We start from the raw sequence: 25,036 nt of genomic DNA on the forward strand, positions 1-25,036 counted from the left end.
CTAGTTCTAATGATGCCTGGGGAGAGGGAAGAGGGTGGATATGAGAAACTGGATTGAGTTCTGAATGGCATTCAGCACTGTTCCTAATCATTATTGGAGGAGAGAGAAGAATAGCTTCAGGAAGTCTTCATAAGTATTATCAAATAGTTGAAGAACATTTTCTGGAAGAAGAATTAGATTTAGGTAGCTCCAGAAGACAAATTTACAGGCATTAGAGTAAAATTAACATGGTGCAAGATTTCTGGAGATTAGCAATACATCTTGGTATATAAAAACAAAATACAAACGGCTTGACAGACAGAATAAAATGCTGTAAAATGGGATCTATTTCAGATTGCCTCCATTGTAGACAGAGCTAAGTAAAGATACAACTTTCAAAATCTCACCCTTCGCCTTGAAATTTAAACACTTGTTCTAAATAGTATGGGCAAGCTAGAGTAGAAGCACACTGACATAAATTGCCCTAGGTACAATTTTACAATGTGCAAATTTTGGAAATGTTATGGTTTGTATCTAGATGTCCCCTCAAAGAATCAGCACTCAGGTGAGCTTTTGAAAGGCAACTGAATCATAGAGTTGCTATAGTGAAATGTGCTGTTAGTAGATGGTGTCTGATGAAAGGCAGGTCATGATCTGGAAGGGCATGTCTCTCTCCCTGGCTCCTTCCTTCACTCTCTGCTTCCTAGCTCCCAAGACCTGCACAGGTTCCCTCTGCCCATTCCCTCTCACCATACTGCTGACCATAGTCCAAAAAAATCTCCTTCTTTAATTTTTTGGTATTAGGCATTGAGTACCAGCAGCAAGAAATAGACTAAGCAGGAGCCATGATTATTTTTGTATGTCCAATCCTGAGAAGTTCTACAGTTAATATCCCCCACCTTGGCAGAGTCAGTGTGAAGCTGAGAACCTTTTATACAAGAGTTAACCAGATTAAGTTTTTAGAACTGCTCACAAATGAAAACAAGATGTTACAGCTTTCTGTTCAATTTGAAACAGAAAGATGTTCATGACTTTAATGTCAGCTACGTCCTCATCAATACGGCTTCTTGAGTTTCAGTTTTCCTTTTTCACAAAATATTTTCCTGGAAGATGATATTTTTTAGAAGAATAAGGTTAGTAGAACTTTGCAAAAATGAAGAGCCATGTAACCTTCAAATACTATACATAGAAATACATTTGACCCGGAAGTGGTGTCATGGTTTATATGTAGGTGTTTTCCCAAAGCCTCTAGCACTCATGGGTGGAGATTAAAGAAGGTGGTTGGATTATGCAGGTTTATGGCAGCCTTGCTGTGAGGAGGTGCCATCTGGTCTAAGAGGTTGGTCACTGAGGAAGCAGCCTGCAGCTCTCTCTTCCCTGAATCTCCCTTGATATCTCTGTCCCTGTCTCCTTTGTCTCTTTCTCTTCTACCTGCCATGTTGTGGACTTTCCTCTCTGTAATGCCCCTCTTCCATGCTGCCTTGCTTTGGGACCAGCCAACAACAGGCTGAAACTTCCACAAACTGTGAGTTAAATAAACCTTTCCTCCTCTAAATTGTGGGTGTCAGGTATCATCTCAGTGAAAATAAAATAGCAGAGGCAAGAGGAGTGTGTATGAGGTTTTATTTTAGAACTAGTTGCAATTAGCATATTGTGTGCCTTGAGCAACATAGATTTCTTATCAATAAAAGAAAAGGCTATAAATATATCCCTGCTTCTCAAACATGGGTGCCTGGACTAATTAGAATGATACAGAATGCTTAGAAAACAGCAAAATTCAGGTCCTCACCTAAGACTTACTAAAGTAAAATTTTTTCAGTTAGAACCCAGGAACCTCAACCTTCAATAAGCAGCCCAGGTGAAGGTTGAGAAATGGCTGGCCTTGGGCTGAAGGGATTCACAGAATGTAGGATTTTTAGTTTTAACCACAACAATCCAGTAGATTGTACAAAGACTCAGCTCTAGTGTTTCATACCACTTCTCAAAGGCACCAGCAGATCTTCTGCTCCAGGCACACATTCACAGCTAAGTGAGAATGATCTTCCCCTGACACACTCATTCTGCAGAGAATAAGATGGCTTTTGTGTCTCTGACATTAGCAGACGCTCAAAAGCCACCACTTCCCACTCTGTGGTCCCTTTGCATGCCAGGGTCTCCAGGCTCGGGGGAGTTGACAAGAAGGCTTCATCAGCTGCTCTCGGCCATCTGTGCAGTGAGTGTGTGAGACCAGCACACGTGAGTCAGCACTGCTGCGTTGGGTGCAAAACGCCCTGGGGGAGATTCAACCGCCTCCTATTTCTAGAGAGGCATTTAACGAAGTCTGACCTAATTAAAGCAAAAATAGGTCTTGATTAGTGTATGACTAACCTTCTTATTTTTCTAATTAAAAGAGCCTTTCTCCCATGCTAAGCAACTAGATTGCAATGCTTGGTAAAGGTAAAGTTATATTTACTACTCTGTCTTTTCTCTCTCTTCTTCCTTTCTTATATCTCCTGTAATTCTTCCTTTCTTGAGAAAATTTATGCTCATGCTCAATTAGCTGCTTGAAGACCTTCATCAGTTCCTCCATTTCCCAGAGCAACTGCAGTTCAGAACTGTGACTATTGCCCACGTTGAAGTCACCACCTCTTAGCTCAGATCAGAGCAGCAGGTGCTTCTGCCTCATAGACCACAGCCCAGTCTACAAAGGTCACATCATAAGCTGCCTCAGCATCCACCTAGGTTCCCCAACCCTCGCTAGCTCACCCATTTCCCTTAGTACCTGCTGAGGGAGTATTACCAGTCCCCCGTGAAACATTCATTGTCGTGTAAGATGATTTATTTTGAATTGGTTCTGAGAAGTAAGAAACAATTTAAAACTTGACTGGGACAGCTCACATTCACCATTTACTCTTTGCTTCTCTCTGTGAAGACTGGTCCCTCAGTTTTTACTGTAGACAGCAGAGTTAGATAAGTAAAAGTGAAAAAAATAAAGAAAGTTTCCATAGAGAAGAAGAAAGGTGATCTGATAGGTCTGGGATAGAAATATAATAAAATAAAGACTCCTAGACATGGGGACCTCATACACAAGTGAGTCTTCAAGTAGAATTGCTTAACTATTTGTACCTTAGCAGCTACTTTACTTCTCCTGGGACACATATGAGGTATATTTTAGTTTACACTCAAGATGTACTTGTGAAAATTGTTTAGGAATCAATTTATTGTGACCCTGTTTTTAAACACAGAAAGGGAAACCGATGTGCTTTAATGAAGAAACAAATACTTTAATGATATAGATCAAGTTTCCATAATTTATCTTGACCACTGGTTGCGATTCTTCGACAGGGTCTTATTTAGAAACTGAAGCTCTGGTCTGATTTCTTTAGGTCCTGAGTTCACTCTATGAGAAATATCCTGAAAATCTGAAAATGTGAGTGACAGAACACTACAGGCCATTAAAGTACACGTGCAAGTTACCCTAGAGAGGCCCAGGGGGTTTCAGAGCCCCGGAGAGTGGGCAGGGAAGACCAGGAGGCTTGCATGCCTGGCAATGTCGCTGGCTCTGCTTGTTTCCTTGCCTTGTCCTGGTGGTTACAGGCACATGGACCTGTCCTTGCTCAAATAACTGACGAAGACCTCTATGGATGGTTGTGAAGTGGCCTACCAAGGTGCTCATCCTCATCTCCAGAACCTACAATGTCACTTTACATGGCAAAAGAGCCTGCAGGTGAGGTTGTGGAATTGGAAGTAGAGAGACTGTCCTGGATGGTCTCAGTGGACTGCAGGTGTAATGACAACATTCCACATTTGAGGGATGCAGGAAGAGCCAGCTGAGAAGGAAACATGATGCTGCGGTGGGAAGCTGGAGGGAGGTGCTTTGAAGATGGAGAAAGTGATGACAAGCCAGGCGATATGATGAAAAAGCTGAGAAACAAACCCTCTCTCAGACTCCAGAACTGTAGGCTGCTAACACGTGGAGTTTAGTTCAGAGAAGCTGAATTTGGACTTCTTAGCTCCAGAACTTTTAGAACTGTTTGTGTTCTTTTATGCCACTGGACTGTGTGATCAATTATAGGAGCAATATGAAGCAAAGACACTATCTGGCTTGTTGGAAACCAGAGATTCATATGTCTTTGTGACACACGAGGTAATCTCTAAATCCTAAATGCCTTTTTAATTCTGTTTGCTTCTTTCCATTCTAACATCACTATCCTAATCCTGGCAAACTCTTACCTGCTCTCCAGGTTGTTGCTTCTTTGAATTCCTTTCTTTTTTTTCAGCCAGAGTGCTTTATTTTTTTCCTAATAAGACTGTATCATTTCTTCTGCATCAGGCTGCCTGTGGATGCTGATTGCCCTAAGGATAAAGTTGGGGGATAAAGAGTAGTTTGTTCTCTAGAAGCACTTGCTTGGTTCTGCAGTGCAGAGTGCAGAGGTTGACTCTGCTGAGGAGGAGCGGGGCTGAGGGGAATAAACGGGCCCTGTGTCTAGCCTGGGGTTGTGGCTCTGCACAAGCTGGGTCATTGCAGTGGCCTGGTGTAGCTTCAGGCCTGATGAGGTGCACCAGCTACGTCATTCCTTGGTGTTTCTCCAGGTTAAGTTATACAAACAACTGCTTTGGTGTGTACTCATAAGCCAAACCCAGAGAAGACAGGTCTCCTGAGGGTCACTGCTATTGTCACACTTAGCTCTGTGTACTCTCAGGCACAATTTAGTGGCCAAAAGCTCATTGGTGTCTGTGTCCTAGAGAAGCATTATTCTCCTGACTATCCTGACTTTATTCTTTACTCTTTAAGTAAACCTGATTTTGTTTATCTGTATCTGCATCTAATCTTCTTGGTCTTAGTCAGGTGCCACTGGAGTGATGATGGTGGTAAGGGCTAAACTCTGAACACAACAACCTTAAGCCTTGAAAGTTCTGTTCTTAAACCAGACAAGCTACTCCCTCCTGCACTTCTTGGTTCCCTCTTCCCCATCCCCATCCTGCCAACTCTTGTCATGCTTTAGGACTCATCTCAAATGTGCATCCCACCAGGAAGCCATTTCTGACACCCCAAGGCACTTTGAAAGTTCCCCGCCCTAATAAGGATTATGCTATGATGTGATGTTTTGTTTCCTTAGCTGTGGCTTCTCTAAGACTGTACGCAAAGAGTGGATACTATTTCATCTGATTGGTTCATTACTGAAATTTTAGTGCTGGGTACCATAGTTAAGTAGTGAATAAATGTGATTTAATGAACAAGTAGACCAGCAGTCATGTTTTACTGAATGCCTCCTACATGATTGGCACCATGCTAGATGCTGTGCATATGTGTGTTCTCTAATCCTACATACAACTATGCAAGACTAAATTCTCAAGACTATGTTGCAAAAATTATGAATTGAAGGTTGATAACACGTCTGGCATCACTATGAAAAGCACAGCTGGAATTCGTACTCAGATCTACCCATAGTAATGCAGTGCATCAGTATATTTACTACCTGCATTTTTAAGGTGCCCTTTCTCCTCCTTGTCCCCCTCCTTATCATTCACAATGTGATCTCATTCGTATCAAGACATCTACCTTATCTAGGGACAGAGGAAGCAGTGTTCCCAAAATCCCAAGAAATTAGTCTAGATTCTGCCTTCTGTTTTCAGGTCTGAATAGTTGGATCTGATTGTCACAGCTCTCCCATTCACACAAGTTAGCTCTGCTTTATGCCTAGTACTTTCCTATTATCTCCTGGAAATATTGCATGGGTTACAGCCTCTGGGGGGGAAATGGGGCTGAGATTTTTGTTTTGAAGGCCCATGGCTTTCATAACATTCACAAAGACATCTCTGGACTTATTGGTCCTCCTTGGGCGTTCCATAGTCTTGTTCTCTTTTTAGGATTGTTGTGTTAGGTTTGTTGCAGCTATCTCAAAGGGAGACCTTCTTGACTTCTGGAAAACATATTTGGGAGTTTTCTAATCGCAAAACCCTCATATATGCAAAAGGCTGGGCCACAATTGATACCTAGGTTCCTTTCTGAGCAAGCATTCTGAGTTCTATGCTTCCTAGGTGTTACAGGATTACTTAAAACAGCAAATGAAGGCTACAGTTATTGTTTCCATATACAAAAATGATTTTGCATGTAGAAACAGGAAACAGAGGTATGGAAATTCTCTTCGCAGAGGAACTCACAGTGATTAACTTTAGACTCACATTGTTTTCTCTCGTGGCATTTGAATAGTCCCCTGACAATCTCCAGTAAAGGAGTCCACAGTTCATATATGTCCAGAGCTGATGCCTTATAATCATTCTTATTGACCATCTAGGATGGTCTACATAAAGGATTTTTTCCTTTTGTAAATGGGGGAAAATCAGGCCATTGATCCCGAATGTATTATTTACATGTACTATGAATTTGTGAGTGGACTGATTGCTGTTTATATGCTTACAGTATTTTTAATGTTACCATTCACACCATTGCTACTTTTTACAATTACTATTTCCCACTAATGTGTCTCTCATTTTTTCATTAAATGAATATGGAAATTAGAAGTAACAAATAGCAAATTAGGGCTTGTTTCTGAGACAGTATTTATAGTTATATAATTATGATTTGCTTGCTTATTATGTTATTCTCCTTTCTTAGAAACCTTTTGAGGATCAAATGTCCTCTGTTTTGTTAACAGAAGAACACCCTTCAAAATTCTTTTCTGGCTAGAAAGTGGCCCTGAAAGGTACAATTTCTCAAGTCTGGTAGACTTGGGGAAAACACTTTTGTGTGATGAGGATAATAACACGGTGAAACCTTCCACTTGTTAAATACCGATTATGAGACAGGTACTGGCTATTCTATTCACATGCAGTCGCATCTTCATTCTCCTTAACAAGCCCTTGAAGTGGCTACTATTCCCACTTGAAATATACAAAATGAGTCCGGTGACTTGTTCAAGGGCACACAGTAAATGAATAGTGGTGTAATGCACTAAAGCACCTTCACTCAGCCTGTATTGTACTTTTTCTTGCCTTTGTTGCTTCTTATGTTCAAGGTAGTCTAGAGCCATGGGCATCTGTGAGTGGACCCACTATCTTGCTCTTGAATACTTAAGAAACTAAAATGTTGATCCTTAGTTTGGGAAATTCATCAGATTACTAGTAAAAGAACTTCATATACAAATAAAGACAAGTTTGAAATATTCCAGAGGCAAAATACAAGGTTTAAGTATATATTGTATAAAGGTAACCAATAGATGCTCAGACAATAATACAGAATTTTGAGGGAAATTCAGGATACTGTCTTACTTTTTAAATGTATTTCTTAGTTTCATTAGCCTGCAAAAGGGTATAAAGATGAATTTTAGATTAGAAGGAAGTCAGAAAAAGAAGTAATCAACCACATAAATTCCTGATAATCTCACTTTTGCCCAGAAGTCAATGTATCATCACATAGAACTATGAAGTTCTAGGTTACCGGATGCTAACTTTCTAATTCCAATGCTGATGCAAGTCATGAGGAAGAAATTATGATTAGAAAATAACACAAAATCTAAATTTGGCCAGGAGGAGATTTCCCACCTAGCCTTCAAGGACCTCGATCTTCCTGATAGCCACTTAGCACAGTTTTCAAAGGTTTTAATCATAAAAAATTTACCTAATAAAATTCTCTACTTTAGAACATAGGATACTTTTGATCAAACTACAGAAACTTAGCCTACAATGCATTTCTAGCTCATTGGAAAAAAGAATTATTAAAATTTAAATAGTATACATAACAGGCTGAGAAGACATTTCTTCCAGGAATGAAGACATTTCCTTATGGAAGACATTTCCTCATGGAAAATCAAACAGTTATTTTTAGAATGGAGAACAAAATGGACCATAAGACACAGGGCTTTCTTCTTTCCCTTTATTCAGAAAGCTATTGAAGTAAAATGATACTAAGAGCCAAATGTAAGAATGAACAGTGCCTTCTCAGAGTTTAGGGAATCAGTCCTTTCCTGAACTTGGTAGCTACACTAGTATCCTGTAATCCTCCTAAACTTTCAGAAAGGAGCCTGTTATAGAATTTTAAATTATTATTAATATTATTATTTTAGTTATGAAGTCCTATGGATGCATAAGTATATTTTCTGACTACTTGGTCAAATTTTAGAGACAATAATGTCATGATCAGAAAATCTATTCAACTTTTTCAGGGAACTTGTTTATATAGAGCCCATTTCTTTTTTTCAGATAGGATCTCACTACACAGTCAAGTAGCTTTGAACTTGTAATTCTCTTGCTTCAATCATTCAAGTGCTGTGATTATAGATGTACACCACTGCACCTGGCTTTCTTTTTCTTTCTTTCTTTTCTGTTCTTTCTTTCTTTCTCTTTCTTTTCTTTTCTTTCTATCTTTCTTTCTCTTTCTTTCTTTCTTTCTTTCTTTCTTTCTTTCTTTCTTTCTTTCTTTCTTTCTTTTTTTCTTCCTCCCTCCCTCCCTCCCTCCCTCCTTCCTTCTTTCCAAGACAGAGGGCATTGCTAACAAAAAAGAAATCTTTCAAGACAAGGGTGTCTTTGAAACTTAGTGAACACTGGAATTTTTAACAACCAACTGGGCTGCGTAAACCTCAACTAACTGCTACTGCAGATCTGGCTGCTCTGCTTACCTCAAGTTGCTGGCTGGGCTTTGTTCCCATGAGATTTTATTTTATTTTATTTTACTTTTGGTAGAATTCAAGACACAAGTGAGGGTCCAATTAGGCCAAGTAATTCTTTACAACAAGGTTTTATTTATTCTTTTCTTTGATGCCCCCCAAAACATTAGAGATGTTCATCTTCTTTTACTTGTAATGGTTTTTCTTTTGAATCCAAACGAGCATTTGTGTTACAGGATAGCCACCTGATGGACACGCAATGCTGAGTTCTGGCATTAGGAGTGATGCACCAATACATGGGAGGGCAGCACTGGCCGCCACCTAACCATCAGTACTTCAGGAGTCTCAGGCTGGCATAGCAGGGCATCAACCCATAAGGATGCACCTCTTAGGGCTTGACTCTCACATGTCTTAGGGTGCAGGTGGCAGCATTTGTACAGCCTGAGGCAGAGCACCCAAGTTCCATCGTGATCCCATCTTAAATGCTAATCTTCTAAAAGTAAATCAAGGAGGGAATGACCTGGCCTGAGGTCCCACAGGACAGAGGTTATGAACTGGACACCCTGTCATCTACCTCCTTCTAGTGATATCCCTCGAGCTCAGTACCAGTGTACCATGAGCTTTGAAAAGTATTTCTGATAAAACTCATCCCTTGTCCCATTCACCAGCTCTTCTTCCTCTCATGATGCTTATATTACTCAGAGAGCAAATGTAACCTCTCCATTATCAGCTCTACTCTACTAAGAATCACTGAAATCACAGATTACCTTTGAGCTGATTTAAAGCAATACCCTCCTTTTTATCTCTATAGATGTGGAAAAGATTTTCAAGAATCTACCAATCTTCTGAAGACACAAGGTGAGTTTAATGGAAAGAACCTCTTTGAATTCAGTATCATGCTAGAGAGTTTACTCATGATTTAAGTAAAAGGAGAATTGAAGGTTATGTAACTCTAAGCCTCTAAGCCTCTAAGTTTCTTCTGGGACTTGCTAATTTCTTATACCTCTATCTCATCTTTGTTCTACAGTTTGTCTTCCTACCCTGTCCAGTTGTCTTAGCTATAAAATACCAAACATACTTAGTACACTAAATGTTTCTCCATTTGTTTTCATGGGTGAGCTTCAAATCCTGGACTCAGTTTGGGTGGACTTGGACTTCCATAATATCACCAACATGGAAGTTTCCCTGCAATTACAGCACTTAAGGTGGCTTTTGTATAAATTTTGGCTTATTTGCGAAACCCTAGGATCTAAAAACACTGACTAAAGTTCAGCCCACAAGCTAAGTATATATTCCCATTGGTAGACATTAAAATTCAATCTTCATTTTTACTAAATCCACTAGGATCCGCCTTATGTTAAACAACTTCATATCAAATGTAACTAAGACCAGAACTTCTGTATACTTTAGTTGGCAGTTAGATTATCTTGTTTAGCTCTCATTCCACATTACCTTTATTTTAAAAGTTAATTAATGGCACTTTGAAATTTTGGATTTTTTTCTTATCACATATTTGGAATGTGTTTTACTTGGTCATCCCTTATACATACTTTAACATACTTGCTTTAAGTGGTGTTCTTATGCAGTTTAGGTCCTTGCCGTAAGAAATCAGAATGCTGGAAAGAAAACAATCAAGTCATCAAATAAGCTCAAATTCAGACATGGAAGAAATGGACCAATTTAGTATTGTTTTCAGTTTTGGGGCCATATTCTGGATAAACTGAAAAGGAAGGTACAGTGACTGGTACAAGTTGAAGTACATGCTTCCAGAACAAAGCGAACAACCCATTCTTATCTCTAATAAATTTTCAGAACAAAAAGAGGACGGAAAGGTTCACTCAGAGTTTCAGTGCTGGGCTGGAGACGATTCCTGGTTGAGGATTTATAGTATTTCTGATTATTTGATCCATGGCTGAGATAAGTGTCCACAAAGAAAATGATACAAAGAAGGGAAGCTTGTAGTATAAAAACTTGTTTTCCTTCCTGGATTAAAGAAAAAAGTCTAAGCTATTATATAAATTACAGACCTAACAAGGAAAGAAGGGCAAATGGAAAGAAGAGAATGTGAAATTAAATCTTAGACTGTTTCCACTAAATATGAAGTTACTTCAAAAAAATTAAATTCTTACAGCAGTGACAAGAATTTTACAGGTCTCTTATGGGATATAAGACAGTTTTTCTAGATTAATTTCTGGAGATTAAGTGCTTTAACTTGTACATTACTAACTTACAAACATTTATCATAACCACAAACTAGCCCAAGTAATAGTATTTCAGTTTTCCCAACAAGGGAAAGAAAATGGATGTAATACCCTTGCTGAAGGCACCAATTAGTACACAAGGCTGGAATATAATTTATTTTTTGACTTTCTATAATTTATCAAATTACCTTATTATAATTATCAAATTACTTCATTATTTAAAAAATTACCTTATTATTGATATAATAAATTTTTGTTTGTTGGTTAAAGGTGTCCTGAAAAAATTCTATTCTATTGTTTCCTTGGCTTTCATTGATGTTTTGGGGGGCAGTTTTCTTTTGTTATAAATCTAAGTTATATTTTGAGTCTCTAGGAAGAGAAGAGACAGAGACACACATAGGGACAGAGCCAGAGGTCTGCTTATTGAAACAGAAAATGAACAGCAGACCAGAGGAAAGGAAAGTACTGTAGCTTCAGAGTTTTACTCAACTATGGTAACATTAAACTGCCAGAAATTAATCCCTTAAATAAAAGCATGTTCAGAGCACTGAAGAGCATAGAGTTACCCTTCTTTGTGTTCCTAGAGCAGGTCTGTTACAAAAACCTCAGGCATTCAAATGCACAAAAATCTTTAAGAATAAATATAAATTCTTGTGCCTCTTTCTACCTGACCTAGTCAGCTCTCATAGCTCAAGAAAAAAGAATTCAAACCTCAGGAACGTATTTACATAGTATCATGGCTTATTATAAGTCTCTTTTTGCATTCAGCAAGTCAAGATATTAATGCTCCTACTTAAAGAGTGGAAGGGTGGAAGAAAGGAAAACTATAAAAATAGAAGGGTGAGACCCTTCTGAGCTGAGACCCCAGCCTCACTAGCCATTCCTCTAGACATTTTTGTGAACCTCATTCATGCTTGAATTGGTTTGGATCTTTTTCATAGAATGCTTTTTGAAACCTCCAGGATATGTGGGGATAATTTGTGAATCTATTCATTTTGACTTGGTGTGAGCTCAGTGGCATGTATATAAGCCCCCAGAAGCTCAAAGTAAAAAGAAAAAAAAATTCAAGGAAATGAAAAAAATTGCCTAGAAATCAAAGACTTAACAAAGTCTTTTCCTAGCTCTTTGTTTTGTTATGTAGTACATCTTTGCACTTTGGGTGAGTTGCAACACATGGAAACTGACAAAATACTCAAGTGGTCTGTGTCCACGAGTAAGTCTTCTCTTTGTGGCCCCAGAGTCAACGGGGGGGCAGGAGTCACTGACTCCTTCTCTGTGTGGGGTGTACCCGATGTGCTGGGTAGTTCAGAGAGGAAAAAAATAGAAAAAGCTACTAATAACTGCAGTGCTTAATAATGTGGGGTCTCTTTTGATCACCTTCATGGAAAAGTTAGGTTTTAACCCCTGAGTTAAAATAAGCATCTCAATGTGAAGTTATTTAAAGATAAATTGTCCAAACTTGGCTGTGATTCCTTAGAGTTTCTTGTTTGGATTTAATCCATCAGTTCTGATTGACCATGCACAAGGTACCCAATTGGCCCACTTCTTCCTTCTTTCCTGTATCATAAAGTCCTCTCCTGCTCCTCCTGGACAGTAATCAGTGATTGCTCTGGATTGAGGGAGGAAGAAGACAGGCTGACTGAGACAGCTGGTGGGAAAGAGTCCTCCAAGGACTCTCTTCACCAGATTTTTGGAATATATTAACCTCAAGCCTTGGAAGGTCTCAAAACATAACAGGTGAGACACTGATTAACAAAAGTAGCAGCAAAATTTCCTTAACCTTCCATTTTTACAAAATCTTTGCAAGGTAGGAAATTCTGCTTCTCTTCTGCTGTACATTCATTCTCTTAACATACAATCTGTGATAACCAGGCTAAGAAATGATTCCCTTAACTTGTCCCTAGTTCTAGCCACTGAAGAAATACTGTGCCCAAAAAATGAAATGGGTGTAATAAAAAAATAGAATCTCTTTTAAAAAATCAAAATCATGTTAAAATTTTGTCCTCCTATGCCAAGTGAGACCTAATTTCTCTGTAGGGAGATTTTACAGAAAGTGTGGACAGTTCGTGGACACCTTAAATCTTATTTCAACTCATCTTGTGAAGACCATCTGGCACATTCCAGGCCATATTTCATAGAATGCAGCATTTACTAATAGCAGAGAATATGGGAAAAATAGGCAGGCCAGCAAGTAAGCTTGGGTTGGGTGAATTAAACTGTCTGGGGAGTTGGGTCTGTGCTAGCATGCAGCAGAACAAAGGCTGGGATACGAGATTTGAGGGCACTCTAGGTCATCTTGTAGGTTGTAGGGGACAGGTGGGGGTGGATGTGTGCAGGAGAGACACTGGCTAAGTGGTAGAATATGAGGTCTTCTGTTTGTAGCCTCAGAGGCAAGGGAAGGTGAAATCCAGAACATTTGGAATCATCTTCCAGACAATATTTTGGTGCTTTCAGTACTGTATGGGATCGTGAATAGTATGAAGACTGGCACTGAAATAGATTTCTCAGCTGGAAAAAAGGCACAGCCTTCTGTTACACAAGTGTTTTCATGGCTCATATGGAGCCCACAGGATGCTAGAGGCTGCATTGACCTTGGATCCCAATGCACCTTGGCCAAACCCCCTCCTCCCACGTGTGCTGGCATAGTCTTTCTGCTTTCCCACCCTGTCTGTCTAGATTCTTGGATGAAGAGAGGGATACTGAACACAAACTAGCCATGACATCTTCCTGTCTTGGCATCTCTACCTTCAGTGTCTTTTTTCCTTTTGACTCTTGTTCACTTTCCCTTGTTTTGAGGAGTTGAAAACTAATGTTAACAAGGGAGACTGGACATCTGACTAAAGAATGTTCTTGGGGGCCTGTAGTGCTCAATTTTATCATGCATATGTCACAAGATACAGTTGTAATTCTTACTGCAAAGAGAATAATGACTTTTGAGATCTAAACAAGGGCGTCTTTTCAAGGGAAAGAGATACAACCTCATATTGATGAAAGGAAGTCCCGATGGGCTTCAAAGGGGAAAGTTGATATTCACGTTTGTTTATTCCAAGACAGTAGGAAACCAAAGATGATTAGGATAAGTTTGTGTCTTAACAGAAAATTCTTTTATTTTCTTAATAGAAAGGTAGGTGCAAGCTAAGAGAAAAGAAACCCAATTTCTTAATCAAGGGAAGTTGAATAGAAATAGGTTCATAATTTCATTAACACTAGAAAAACCAGGTGGTTGCATCTGCAGCATGTTACAATGCTTTATTCAGGACTCAAGTGTTTGTGTGTTCAAGGAGTTCAGATATGCAAGGAGGCTTCCTGGCACAGTAAATTTGGTATTCAGACTATTGGTGTAGGCAAATTCCATTTTTGATAATGGTTCTGCCAGCCCACATTTCTCCTATTGTTGAAAGGGCATAAAATACTGAAATTCACTTTCTCCAAATACTATCTAACAGCCTCACTGGCTCAGCATAGTCACTATGTTGTGGGCCTTTCCCTAAGGAAAGTTCTGTGTCCAAGGTGGAGGAAAGCAAATCTGTGCACACAAAGCAGGCCATAGCAGCACTTTGGCATGAAATCAGACTGAGCAGAAAAAAACCTTTAAAACAATGCCAGGCCCAGCATCGGAGTCTTATGTAATGATCATGCTTGTAAGGATCATTTCTAGTTGATCTCAAGCACACATGTGCTGTGTGGGTGAGGAAAATGAAGACAGAAGAGGGACTGAGAGAAGGAGACCTGTGTCTGCCACTCTGGCCTCCTGTCCTGGGATTACTTTGGTTTGGGGCTGACCATGGGTCATGAAACTCCATCAACATCTAGAAGAGAAGGCAGTCCATGACAGATGGTTCTCCAGCCACACGGTTGAATTAGGCTTTTCAGAGCTGAGGCAGATATGCCATATTTCTATTTTAATAGGGGTTGAGGGGATGACAAAAAAAAAGAAAACCAACTTCATAGAAAAGAGAAGTACCTTCTAAGAAAAAGAACTGCTCCTATCCAAGAGTTTCAGAGGACTCTGAGCTGGAGGAGGATAAAAGGAGCATCTATCTGCTGAGCTCTCAGTGCAGGGTCCTCAGGTCATCCTCTGCCAAGGTCTTGTTTGGCAGGCTGGGGAAAGAGGACCCTGCCTGACACCCCATTCCAGGGCATCCACTTGTGTACTGTGATGGTACTAGGGAGAGGCTGAGGGCCATCTGCATTGCCACCAGACACAGATGGTGACATGTCCCACAGAATGGGACCATCCACTGGATAGTGAAGCAGCACTAACTGACCAAGCAAAGGCTCTCTGATTCTTAGCACTGCTCTGCTTGGCCTGAGGCTGTCTTATGCCCAGATTTTACTCTGGGGAGGGGTGAAGCCCAGTCCTGGCCCAGGGGACATTCAGGACAAGTACACCCCATTGGAGCCCACTTTGCTAGAAGGAGCAGCCCAGGTTGAGGCTGAGGTATGTTTACTAATATCTTAAAGCATCCTGTCAACGGATCCTCAACCCCGAACCAGTTGCAGACACTGCAGACCCGTCATGGGGCCTCTACCATGGGAAGTGCTCAGTCAGCTCAGACACCCTCACTGAACTGTCTGTCAGCCTTTCCCATCTTTGTAGGAGTTTGGCCATTGAGCATGGCCTCCTAAAATCCACATGCTCTGTTCTCTCATGGGAGTGGCAGGAAAGTCTGGTCTCTGGCATGTGGCTTCACTGAGCCAAGCTCAGCACTCGCTCGGCTGCTGCACAGGGGCCCTTCTGCCTCCAGCCCAGAGTATGGCTGACATGAGCTAGAATGTGCTGGTACCAACACTGAGTTACTTCTATGCTGGGTGGAAAGTGGATTCTACCATGAGTTCTTTAGATTACCTCTACTCTTGGGGTTTCCCCATGACCAGCATCTAAACGGTCAATGCTGGAACAGCATAGGCCTCCTATACTATGTCGGAACTCTATGTAGGATGGTGCCCTGGCCAGAGGTGTTGGCTGATCTTACCTGAACCACAGGCACCTCTGTGGGCCCTGGCGACTGCCTTTACTCATCCTAACTACTGTAGTATCTACTATGAGGGTGCAGGACCTGGCACTGTACCACCAGCACTGCCTATTCTGTTTCTTTGGCCCTCACCTCCATGGTACGGCTGCTAGGCTATGGCTTTTCTCACTCAGACCAGCCCTTGCTGCTGCGGCCACAGCATCTTGACTCCTTCTGCTTCAGCCCTTTCTTGCCTCCCTGCCTCCCACCCTTGGTGCCCAACACTCCTGACTTTGCTTGTGCTTCTCTGGGGGCAGCAAGCCACAGGATAACACATGAGATGCTACTGCGTTCGCCCTGATGGCAGTGTGCCGGCTGAGCTTGGGAGAGAGCCGGTGGGGAGGAGATTGCTCTCCAATAGTCAGTCTCCACTGTTCCCCAGGTAAAAGCCAGAACATCCTCCAGGCTGCTCAAGGCAATGAGTACAGACACAGGCCAGCCAGATCCCTCCACAGGTTATAGAAAAGTGGCAAGGGGTAAGGGAAGGCAAGCCACCCTCGTGTCCCTTCTCCCATGGGAATAACCCTCCAGATTTCTGTGTTTTCTTTCCCCAGCAAAGAGGCAGAACTATGGCAGTGCCTGTCTTGCAAAGGGAAATAAAGCAGTTTGGTGGGTGTGACTGGTTTTCCATTTGTCCTTGGCTTCCTCTTCTCTGATAATGCACGGAGTTTTTCTATCCTCCTCCTCCCTCTTCCTCCCTCCCCGGGCCGCACTGGCTTCCCAATTCGGTCTTGGTTTTCTCCCACTGAGAGAAGAGCATGCATCGGAGGGGGGAGCAGCCTCTAGCACTTGTCGTCTTCTTCTGTGTCACTCAGAAGGTCGCTGACAGCTCCACACATCATGCCGGGCCCAGGCCCCCCACGCCTCCGTCGCCGATAGTGCCCATTGGGCATCTGCCAGCTGTGCCGCAGGGGTGGGGCTGAGCCGATGGTGTTGGACCGGCCCAGGCTTGTTGCTACAGCCGCTTCGAAGGTGAGTGTCTCCTCCTCACCACAGTCCGAGGCGTGGGAGTCTTCATGCAAGGCCAGGTAGGGCTCGGAAATGTAGCGCTGTGGGGAAGAGTGCTGGCCCTGATGCGGGTGAGGGGAATTGGAAGACTCGGTCAGGCAAGCATTGTTGCTCTCTAGTGCTTGGGAGGTCAGAGGGGATCCACCCTCACTTCCATCAGCTGGTGGAGAGATGCTGCCAGCATGTCGCATCAGGGAACTGTAGGAAAGGAGGGGCCGAGGCTTTGGTGGGACAGGTGGGAGCTGCCGCCGACTTCTTCTTGGGGTGCTGGTGTCAGAAACGGAGGGGATGGAGCTTTCACTCAGGGAACCTGCTCCCTGCATGGCAGGAGAAACATGGAGTGTGAGCCTGTTCTTGCATGAGTCCCACTTGGGGCTTGTTATGACACCTGATCCCTTCCATAGGGGGGCCCTGGAGTCCTGGAGAGGGAGCCCCATATACTAGTCACATCCCCCTGGGAGAAGGGGTCTAAGGAGACTAAGGAGTCACGCTCTCCACATGTAGAAGCATCTCTGTGGCTGATGAAGGTCTGGAGGAAGCACTGAGGTTTCACCTCCCTCATGAGATACTAGCTGTTGCTTTGGCTCCTTGGGACAAACGATTTGGAAGCTATATGTCCAAAGTAAGTGGTATAGAGAAACAAAGACATTAAACTTTTGCAGGAGACAACCCTATGAACGCGGAGCATTATTAAAGCTCCAGAGTTGCTCTATCTGGGAATTTGTGGGAAGAAGGTTCTAAGGGAACTATATCATCTTTCCTTAACCTTTATTTTTGCTTCTGTCTTCAGTGGCTTTCTGATGTAAGCCGAAATCCCCAACACTTATTTGTTGGCTCAGGCCTCATTTGACCTGCTCACCTAGTTGTAAGGGTATCTGGTCCATTTACCTAGGTTGGTAAATGGACTCCAGGATAATGCTTTTTAGGGTGTGTGTGACCTGTGGACTACTTGCTTAAAACTTCCTAGGTGGGGATTTCAATGCAGATTTCTGGGTCTCACTTTTAGCTAAAATCCTTGAGGTTCTAGGAATGTAGTGATAGAAAGCTCTGTAGGCAATTCTGTTCTGCAGTAATGGCTGGCCTAAAAGGTAAATTTCTCTACTATTTACTTATCTAAAATCTGTCCTTGCCACCCCTTCTTTTCCCAGATGACCATTCCTGCTCAATGGGTCTCCCCATCTGAGCCAGAGCCCTGACTAGGACTAGAAGTGAGTGGTAACACTGGGCTGAGGAACATTTTCATAAGGCTGATATTTCTTAGGCATTGGCTGGGGTTTCAGCAAAATGCTGGAAGGAGGACTAGGTACAACAGCACATGCCTATATGCCAAAGCACGAGGATTACAGGAGACACATGGTGCTTCTCTTGGGATGGCTGGACAGCAGGTAAACCAAGTGAAATTGATCTGACTTGTGAATCATCATCTTCATTAATACTAAGGATCACAGGAGACAAAGCTTTCTGGCTAAAGCTTACCTACCAATTCTGGATGGATTTGTACCACTGAAACATGAGGACTGGAATGGAATGACCTCAGGACTTGATCACATTTGTTTGGGGGAAAATCTTGGTTTCTATGAATTCACATCTCTTCTGAATTTGTAAGCACAGAGCAGTTAACCTCTACGCCCACTGGGTTGATGTACTATGGATCTTTGTGGGTGTTGAAACAACCTGCAAGATGCCTATGTTCTGCTGCCCGTGTCTCAGTCCTCTCCTTTCTGTCCTATCGGAGGCTCAACCTCCTCATCATGCTCACCTGTCTGTTGGGTGTCTGTGATCTGCCTTCACTGGGTGACCTGGACTGATGGCGCTCTGGGGAGTCCCAATCAGCCTGAGTCCCTCGCTCCTCAGAATTGCAACGGGAGACATCAGGAGAGAGAAGATGCTTTCGCTCTTTGGATCGTCCTCGCTCCCTGCCCCCTGAGCGATGGGTGTCAGACTTGTGGCCTGTGGAGATGACAAAAACAACTAGTTATGCTCAGCTACCTCAAGATGCTGAAACTAAACTCACCGGGTGAGGCATGCCAACCTGGGATTGGGCCCCCTTATGATCTGTATGTGTTCTACAAAATTCAGTGTAGAACCCTAATTCTCATTCAAATGGTGATAGGAGATGAGGCCTCCCAGAGACATTAAGTCACGTGGGTGGAGTCCTTATGATGAGATAAATGCCCAGACAAGAGCTGGCTTCACTTCTGCTCTCCATCATGAGGGGACACCCTGAAAAGATGGTTATCTGCCCACAAGGAAGAGGGACCTCACCAGACACCGTATCTGTTGTTACCTTGACCTTTGATATTCTGGCTTCCAGAACTGTGGCAAATAAATGTTTGTTATTTAAGCCACTTAGTTTGTGGTATCTTTGCAGTAGCCTGAACTAAGACAAGTCCCTAAAGAATCTTGACTTCTCCAGGTTGAAACAGACTAATGTTTTTTTAACCTTTTTAAAACTTTGTATTACTATAACTCTTTTTTCTTAGAAAAAATATTTAACAAATATATAATATATATAACACAAATTATGTATATATATATATATATATATATATATATATATATATATATAAAATAATTCCAGGAAAAATACTATTTGGGTTGAAGGGTAGTTGACGGCAGCTCAGTTCCCCACCCCAAAGGGACCTCTAAAACATTCCTGTGAAATCTCAAAGGTTTTGCAGAAGACTACTTGAAAACCTCAATTCTCAATTGATTATATCAGTTCTATACTCCAGAAGGAAGGAATTACGTTGCATTTATAATGAATACTGGTTCTTGATCTTTCATAAGATATTAGCCTAATATGGGAAACTGCTATGGTAAAAAGCATTCTTTGCTCACTTTCTTAAACCCTTGCCTGTATTTATCTAGCTTCTGTTGCAGTCATCTTCAGTCTCTGCCAGAACAAGCCCATTGGGGTAGGAGTCCACTGCCCAGCCAGCTGGCTGCACTGCGGTAGCCCCTGGAGACCACCTCACCTGAGTCCGAGTTCAGGCGGTGGGCTGACAGCCGCAGAGAGGAGTGGTAACTACGGCGTCGAGACTTGTAGGTATTTTCACTGCTTCGCTCCATGGAGAATTCCTCCAGCCACGAGGAATTTGAACGTTTATCCCGAATGGTAGAAAATGAACGTCTCATGGAGCTAGGATCTGTCACCACCTGGAAATATGAGTCCCAGAGGAATACAGGTTCTGGATTAATTATTTCTCAAAGTGCTGAGGTGGGACTAAGACTTCTGAGAACTGCAAATTGGAACACTGGGAAGTAGTAACCACTCTTGAATTCCTGTGCTCAAACCTTAGCTAGAGAAGCTGATCTAGAAAGTTTCCTCATATTATGCTAACATAGACCCTGAAACTGGTCTAGCGTCTTCTCTTTGTGCTTAAGAATGCAAAGATCTGAGTGTCCTGGGGCAAAGCCCAGCAGAACGCAGGCAGGCATTGCGCAAATGTCCACAGAGCCATCTACCACAGGGGCTCAGTCAGGACTTGTTGCAAGTAGTGAGCCATTTGGAAAGATTTGAGGGCAGTTATTAAAAAGCGTACACTGTGAAAGAAGCATAGCTTTGCCTTTAATGTTTTCCCCCCTCACCTATGAAGTCCTGCCTACCAATGCTACGGTCTAGGAGAGCTTGCAGTTTAACAACCACATTGCTCTCCTTTACTAGCGCTCTTCCCCTGCTCCACCTTAAATTCTGGCATTTTGATTTGCCACAGATGTTAAAACAGATTGACAAAAACTTCTTGTCTCTGTCAAAACCTGATGTAAGACAGACAGACAAAAAGAAGCCAGGAAAACAGACAAAGAAATGAGGCGTGGCCTGCACTGGTTAAGACAGTCCTGACATAGAGCTGTGTGTATATATACATAACTGCATAAATGCTAGAGGAGCCAGAAAAGAAGAAGAAGATAGGAAAATACGCAGAAAATCCTGGATAATATTCTTTGTTTGGCTGGTTCAGTCTTGAGAATGCTTATCCCTGCAAGAGGGAGTTATGGCATGGTGCTGATTTAACCTCCTGAGGTCAAGGATTCACTGAAAATACACAATAGAGGAATGTACACTAACACAGAAGGCCCACAAGCCAGGTTTTGTTTATAGTGAAAGAGTGAGGGCAAGTCCAGTGCTCACCTGAAAATATCGAGTAACCCATCTACAAAAGCCCAGGATGCCACTGCATAAGGTAAGTGGTGGTTGCTTTTTACCTGGGGATCCATAGTCAGACGTGGCATAGAGGATGCCCTCCCAGATCCCGCATGCTCCTGGGTATCCGAAGGAAGGTAGATGCCATGGTTAGAGGACTGCACGCTTTTTAATTCACTAACCTCTGGCTCCTGGAAATAAACACACAGCCAAGCTTGTGGAACTTGGTTCCATCTCATTGTTTCTCACCTCTAGTGGAGGATTTTGCCTCCTCAGGAATGGCTCTCAGAAGGGCCACTGGCATCTTCAAGGTCTCAAGTATGTGTGTATATAGTATAAGTTTATGAATACATGTGTGGTATACTAGATATCCCATATAGAAAGCTCTATCTGGGACTGAGACGTCAAGGGCACCTTTTTTATTACAAAGCATTGCTTCAGATATTATAGCTTTGTGAATATTGTAGATGTGAGGTTTACCTTGTGAGAGATCTTAATGTTGGGTTTGTTATTTTAAGCTGAGGAAGGTTTTTATCTATTAAATAGGAACCAAGATTATAAAGGAAGTCACTTATTATGTGATACCAAATTTATCTTCTCAAACTTTAAAATGCATGACTTTATTAGGTAAGAGTTTTTTAATTATTGAAATCATCCAAAAATGTGGTGGGTGGCCATCTGTCAGAATATTCCAGACTTGCAGAGTCCAATAGAAACATAATGCAAACCACTTACATAATTTAAAATTTCTAGTAGGTACATTTTAATAACATATTTTAACCCAATCTATCTAAATATTATCACAATAAATATAAAAATTTATAAGATATTTTACGCTTTATTGGAATTTATCACATCTCGAGTGCTAAAAGGCCAGTAATGTCTACTATATTGGACAGTGTCCCTGATAGAAGACTGCACAGGAAACTAAATTTCCACCAAACTCTTTTGTTATTTTCCGTGATAAAGAATGTCAGTTTGGAAGTTGTACATACTCTACAAAGACGGTTAGTGCCACCGCTTAAATAATAGAGCTGACTTGGAGATTTGGACATGGGCCACCCAACAAAGAAGTTTAACAATACCTTGGGTACCTAGAGATTGTACTAGAAAACAGTCATTTTCTATTTAGGAAATGATATCTTAGAGATGGATGTATGAGTAGGGCATTACCCAAAGGAAATGTTGTCTGAGACAACCCACCCCACCTTCGTGATCCTTTAGCTGTGTGGCTCTGATGTGAATGAGAAGAGAGCCTTCCCCAGATGTGACATGGGTGCTTGAGGGAGTGACAGTGCTTGCAGTCAATGCTTTATGTGGCACACAGTTCTGACTCCAAACAGACAAAGTAACAACACTGTAGTCTACGGGTGTCAAAGGTGGTGCAAGACACACACTCCATATGCACACACACAAATTGTGGCCACGCCTCAAGATGTGAAGCAGGGACCCTGAGGGACCTGGAGAAGTACACAGTGGTGAGTGTGTAGCATGGCTGACACCTGAACTAAATTACAGACACCAGCACTGACAACGAAATGAACACATATTGAAAAAATCCTGGCACTAGAGCTCAGCTTTGGGGAACCTGCAGAAATGATGAGGTAATAAAAGTCTCCCTGGAGGAAAAAAAGAACATATTATTGAGTTTTTTTTTTTTCCTCAACAGACACATCACCGAGCAAACAAGCTGTAAAATTCAGAGAAGCCCTTTTAAGAATTAAACTATCTGTCGCTATTGGTCCCTAGACATTGGTGCTAACTTCCTCAGATGGGAAGACAGGGAATTACTCCAAGAAATCCTACCCACCTCACCAAGAACATCCTCAGGCAATGTCTTATGCACCAGCAGGATCTGGCTTAGCTTCCTCCCCAACAAAATCATTCATGCTTCCCTGCCTCAGCAGTCATAGGAGACACAATACCCATTTGAGCTATGCAAGTGTTTTTTCTCTCGCAGGGGTACCCATTCCATCACACAGGCTCTATCAAAGCAGGCCATACTCACTGTACAATATCCATTGGAATGGCTCTAGGATATATAGTAGCAGTGGGAGGGACCAAGAGGGAAATGAAGGGGACAGAAAAACCACAGATGAATTGAAGTGATATGGGGCTAGCCATCTGTACAGCTATCTTTTGCAAAGGTTGAGTTTTGTCTTGTTTGGTTTTTTTTTTTTTTTTTTGGTTTTGGTTTGTTTTTTTCCTGGTCTAATTAAGTTTGAGAGGGAATTGAACTCAGGGGCTCCTGACCTACAAATTATGGTAAAGTAGATTAGCTTTAGGAATCACATGTTTAGTTTTGTATTAGCAAAACTAAAACTTTGATCTTTCCTCTTCTTTTCAAGTTTTAACTTGACTGTATAGATATCTCAGCAATTTCACCACCTATGCTAATTAAAAAAAAAACTCATTTTGGCTCAGGACATGACTTTAAGGACCTGCTACAGTGTATCTGAACTTGTAGAATTTTGCCTGAATCTACACAGAGCAGAGGTAGTAGTCTTCTGAACCTGCTAGCAGCCAGTTAGTCACTGTAGCAGATGCTGCCACTACGTGCTAGAAGGGGCAGGCTTCACTCAGGGCAGGCTGGAGCTATCCAGCATCCCCACAGGCAGCCCCTGGTATACTATGCTACATGGTTGATGCCACTCATTCTATGAGAATTTATCTTACAGCTTCCTGTCAAAGGAAAGATTTTATATGTGGCTTCTGCTCCTGCATTTGATGCCCAAGAACATAAACTATAAGGGCATGGCTTGAAGAAACGTAAGTAATGCAGAAGGGAAGTGGTCCTGGTCAGTAGAATAAACATTCTCAGAGAACATGAGAAAGTGGCCTAGGAAAAGGGTGAAGACAGACAATTTCTAGGGTAAGTGGTGTAAAAGCTTTTCCTGATCAATGATGGCTATGAAATCAAATTTGAAACTAAGAATGAGAGGAATCAGGAAACCAAGGAAGTATTGTTTTTTAGACCATATAACTCATCCATTCACCAGAGATTGCTGTTCCTGGAATTGTCCATCATCAGCTGGGTCCATACAAGCCAACTGGAATATTTCCTGAGGGGAGAGTGGACTCATGGAAGGGTATCCACTCCGGCCGCTCCTGAAAAGCAATGTCAAATTCAGAGGTAATGAGAGTTTCAGGGAGAAATAGTCATGTCAGAGCTGCCTCTAACCATTCCCATTCCAAGCAAGACCTCCATCCCAGCAAGGGCAGCACCCTTCACCCTCAGTTGGCTGACAAGTGGCTGACCCTAAATAGAAGCTTTAAAAGTATTGAGAAACTGGTGTTTCCAACTTGCATTTGCAGTCATTCATCATTCTGTTGGTGACTAGCATATCTGTGACAAGTGACATCATTTGTCATATTCATCCACTGGGAATACCAAAGCTAGATTATAAACCTGTTTTTGCTGTTTATGCCAGGACCTAAAACTGCCATCATATAAACAATGATAAGCTTGTTTTAACTACTAAGCAGTATTGGTCTTTAAAAATCTTTTCCACACTCTGAATAACATGGTCAACATCCCTCGTCAAACTAAACTCAACCCAATTCAATTCCATGACATTTACTGAAGAACTCTGTGTAGGGCATTGTGTCTTTTGGCCTGTGACCTGGGGAATGATTTTAGAGGTGATGTCGAGGAGATACAAATCTCTGGGTTAATGACTATATTGGAGGAAATTTTAAATAGTGATGAGGTAATAAGACCCAAACAAAGTCTGCCAAATGTTTAGAGGGCTCAAAATGGAGAGCTGTTACAGTATGGTATCTTTAAGCCATACTGTTTGGTACTTTCCAATACTCTTAGATGATTAGATCTGCTAGACTTGTTGGAAGAAAAAGAGGCCTGACCTTTCCTAAGAATTTGGCACATGTTAGCATTACTGCCATCAGTATAGTAACAGCCACCATGTGTCTGATCAAGAATGCAGAATTAGCTCTTAAACCATGCAAAGAGTGTCACAGAGTAAGGTCTAGGAAGCAGCTCTATCAAAGGTGGCATATCTAGGAAGAGATGTGACACAGTTTCTCCCTTTGTCAGCCTAAAGAGAGTCATTCCATGGTGGAGTCAGTTCTAAGCGTGACTGCATC

General features: G+C 41.9%; 1 protein-coding gene across 3 annotated transcripts in view; it reads right to left on the minus strand.

Moving 5' to 3' along the window:
* Nucleotides 1-8,679: 8,679 nt before the first annotated feature.
* The window catches only part of Cacna1e (calcium voltage-gated channel subunit alpha1 E), a 479,237-nt gene continuing 462,880 nt past the window's right edge, over nucleotides 8,680-25,036 (minus strand). For all 3 annotated transcript variants that reach the window (XM_063240090.1, XM_063240088.1, XM_063240089.1), the window contains 5 exons: nucleotides 23,929-24,040; nucleotides 20,995-21,123; nucleotides 19,767-19,947; nucleotides 18,548-18,738; nucleotides 8,680-17,105 (listed from right to left, as the gene is read on the minus strand). In XM_063240090.1, coding sequence (XP_063096160.1) covers nucleotides 16,563-17,105; nucleotides 18,548-18,738; nucleotides 19,767-19,947; nucleotides 20,995-21,123; nucleotides 23,929-24,040 — 1,156 coding nt within the window. In that variant the 3' untranslated portion in view covers nucleotides 8,680-16,562. The remainder of the gene's footprint in view (nucleotides 17,106-18,547; nucleotides 18,739-19,766; nucleotides 19,948-20,994; nucleotides 21,124-23,928; nucleotides 24,041-25,036) is intronic.

The sequence above is a fragment of the Cavia porcellus genome, unplaced genomic scaffold (assembly GCF_034190915.1).
Source record: "Cavia porcellus strain 051 isolate PalLab524CR breed Dunkin Hartley unplaced genomic scaffold, mCavPor4.1 scaffold_29, whole genome shotgun sequence".
NCBI lineage: Eukaryota > Metazoa > Chordata > Mammalia > Rodentia > Caviidae > Cavia > Cavia porcellus.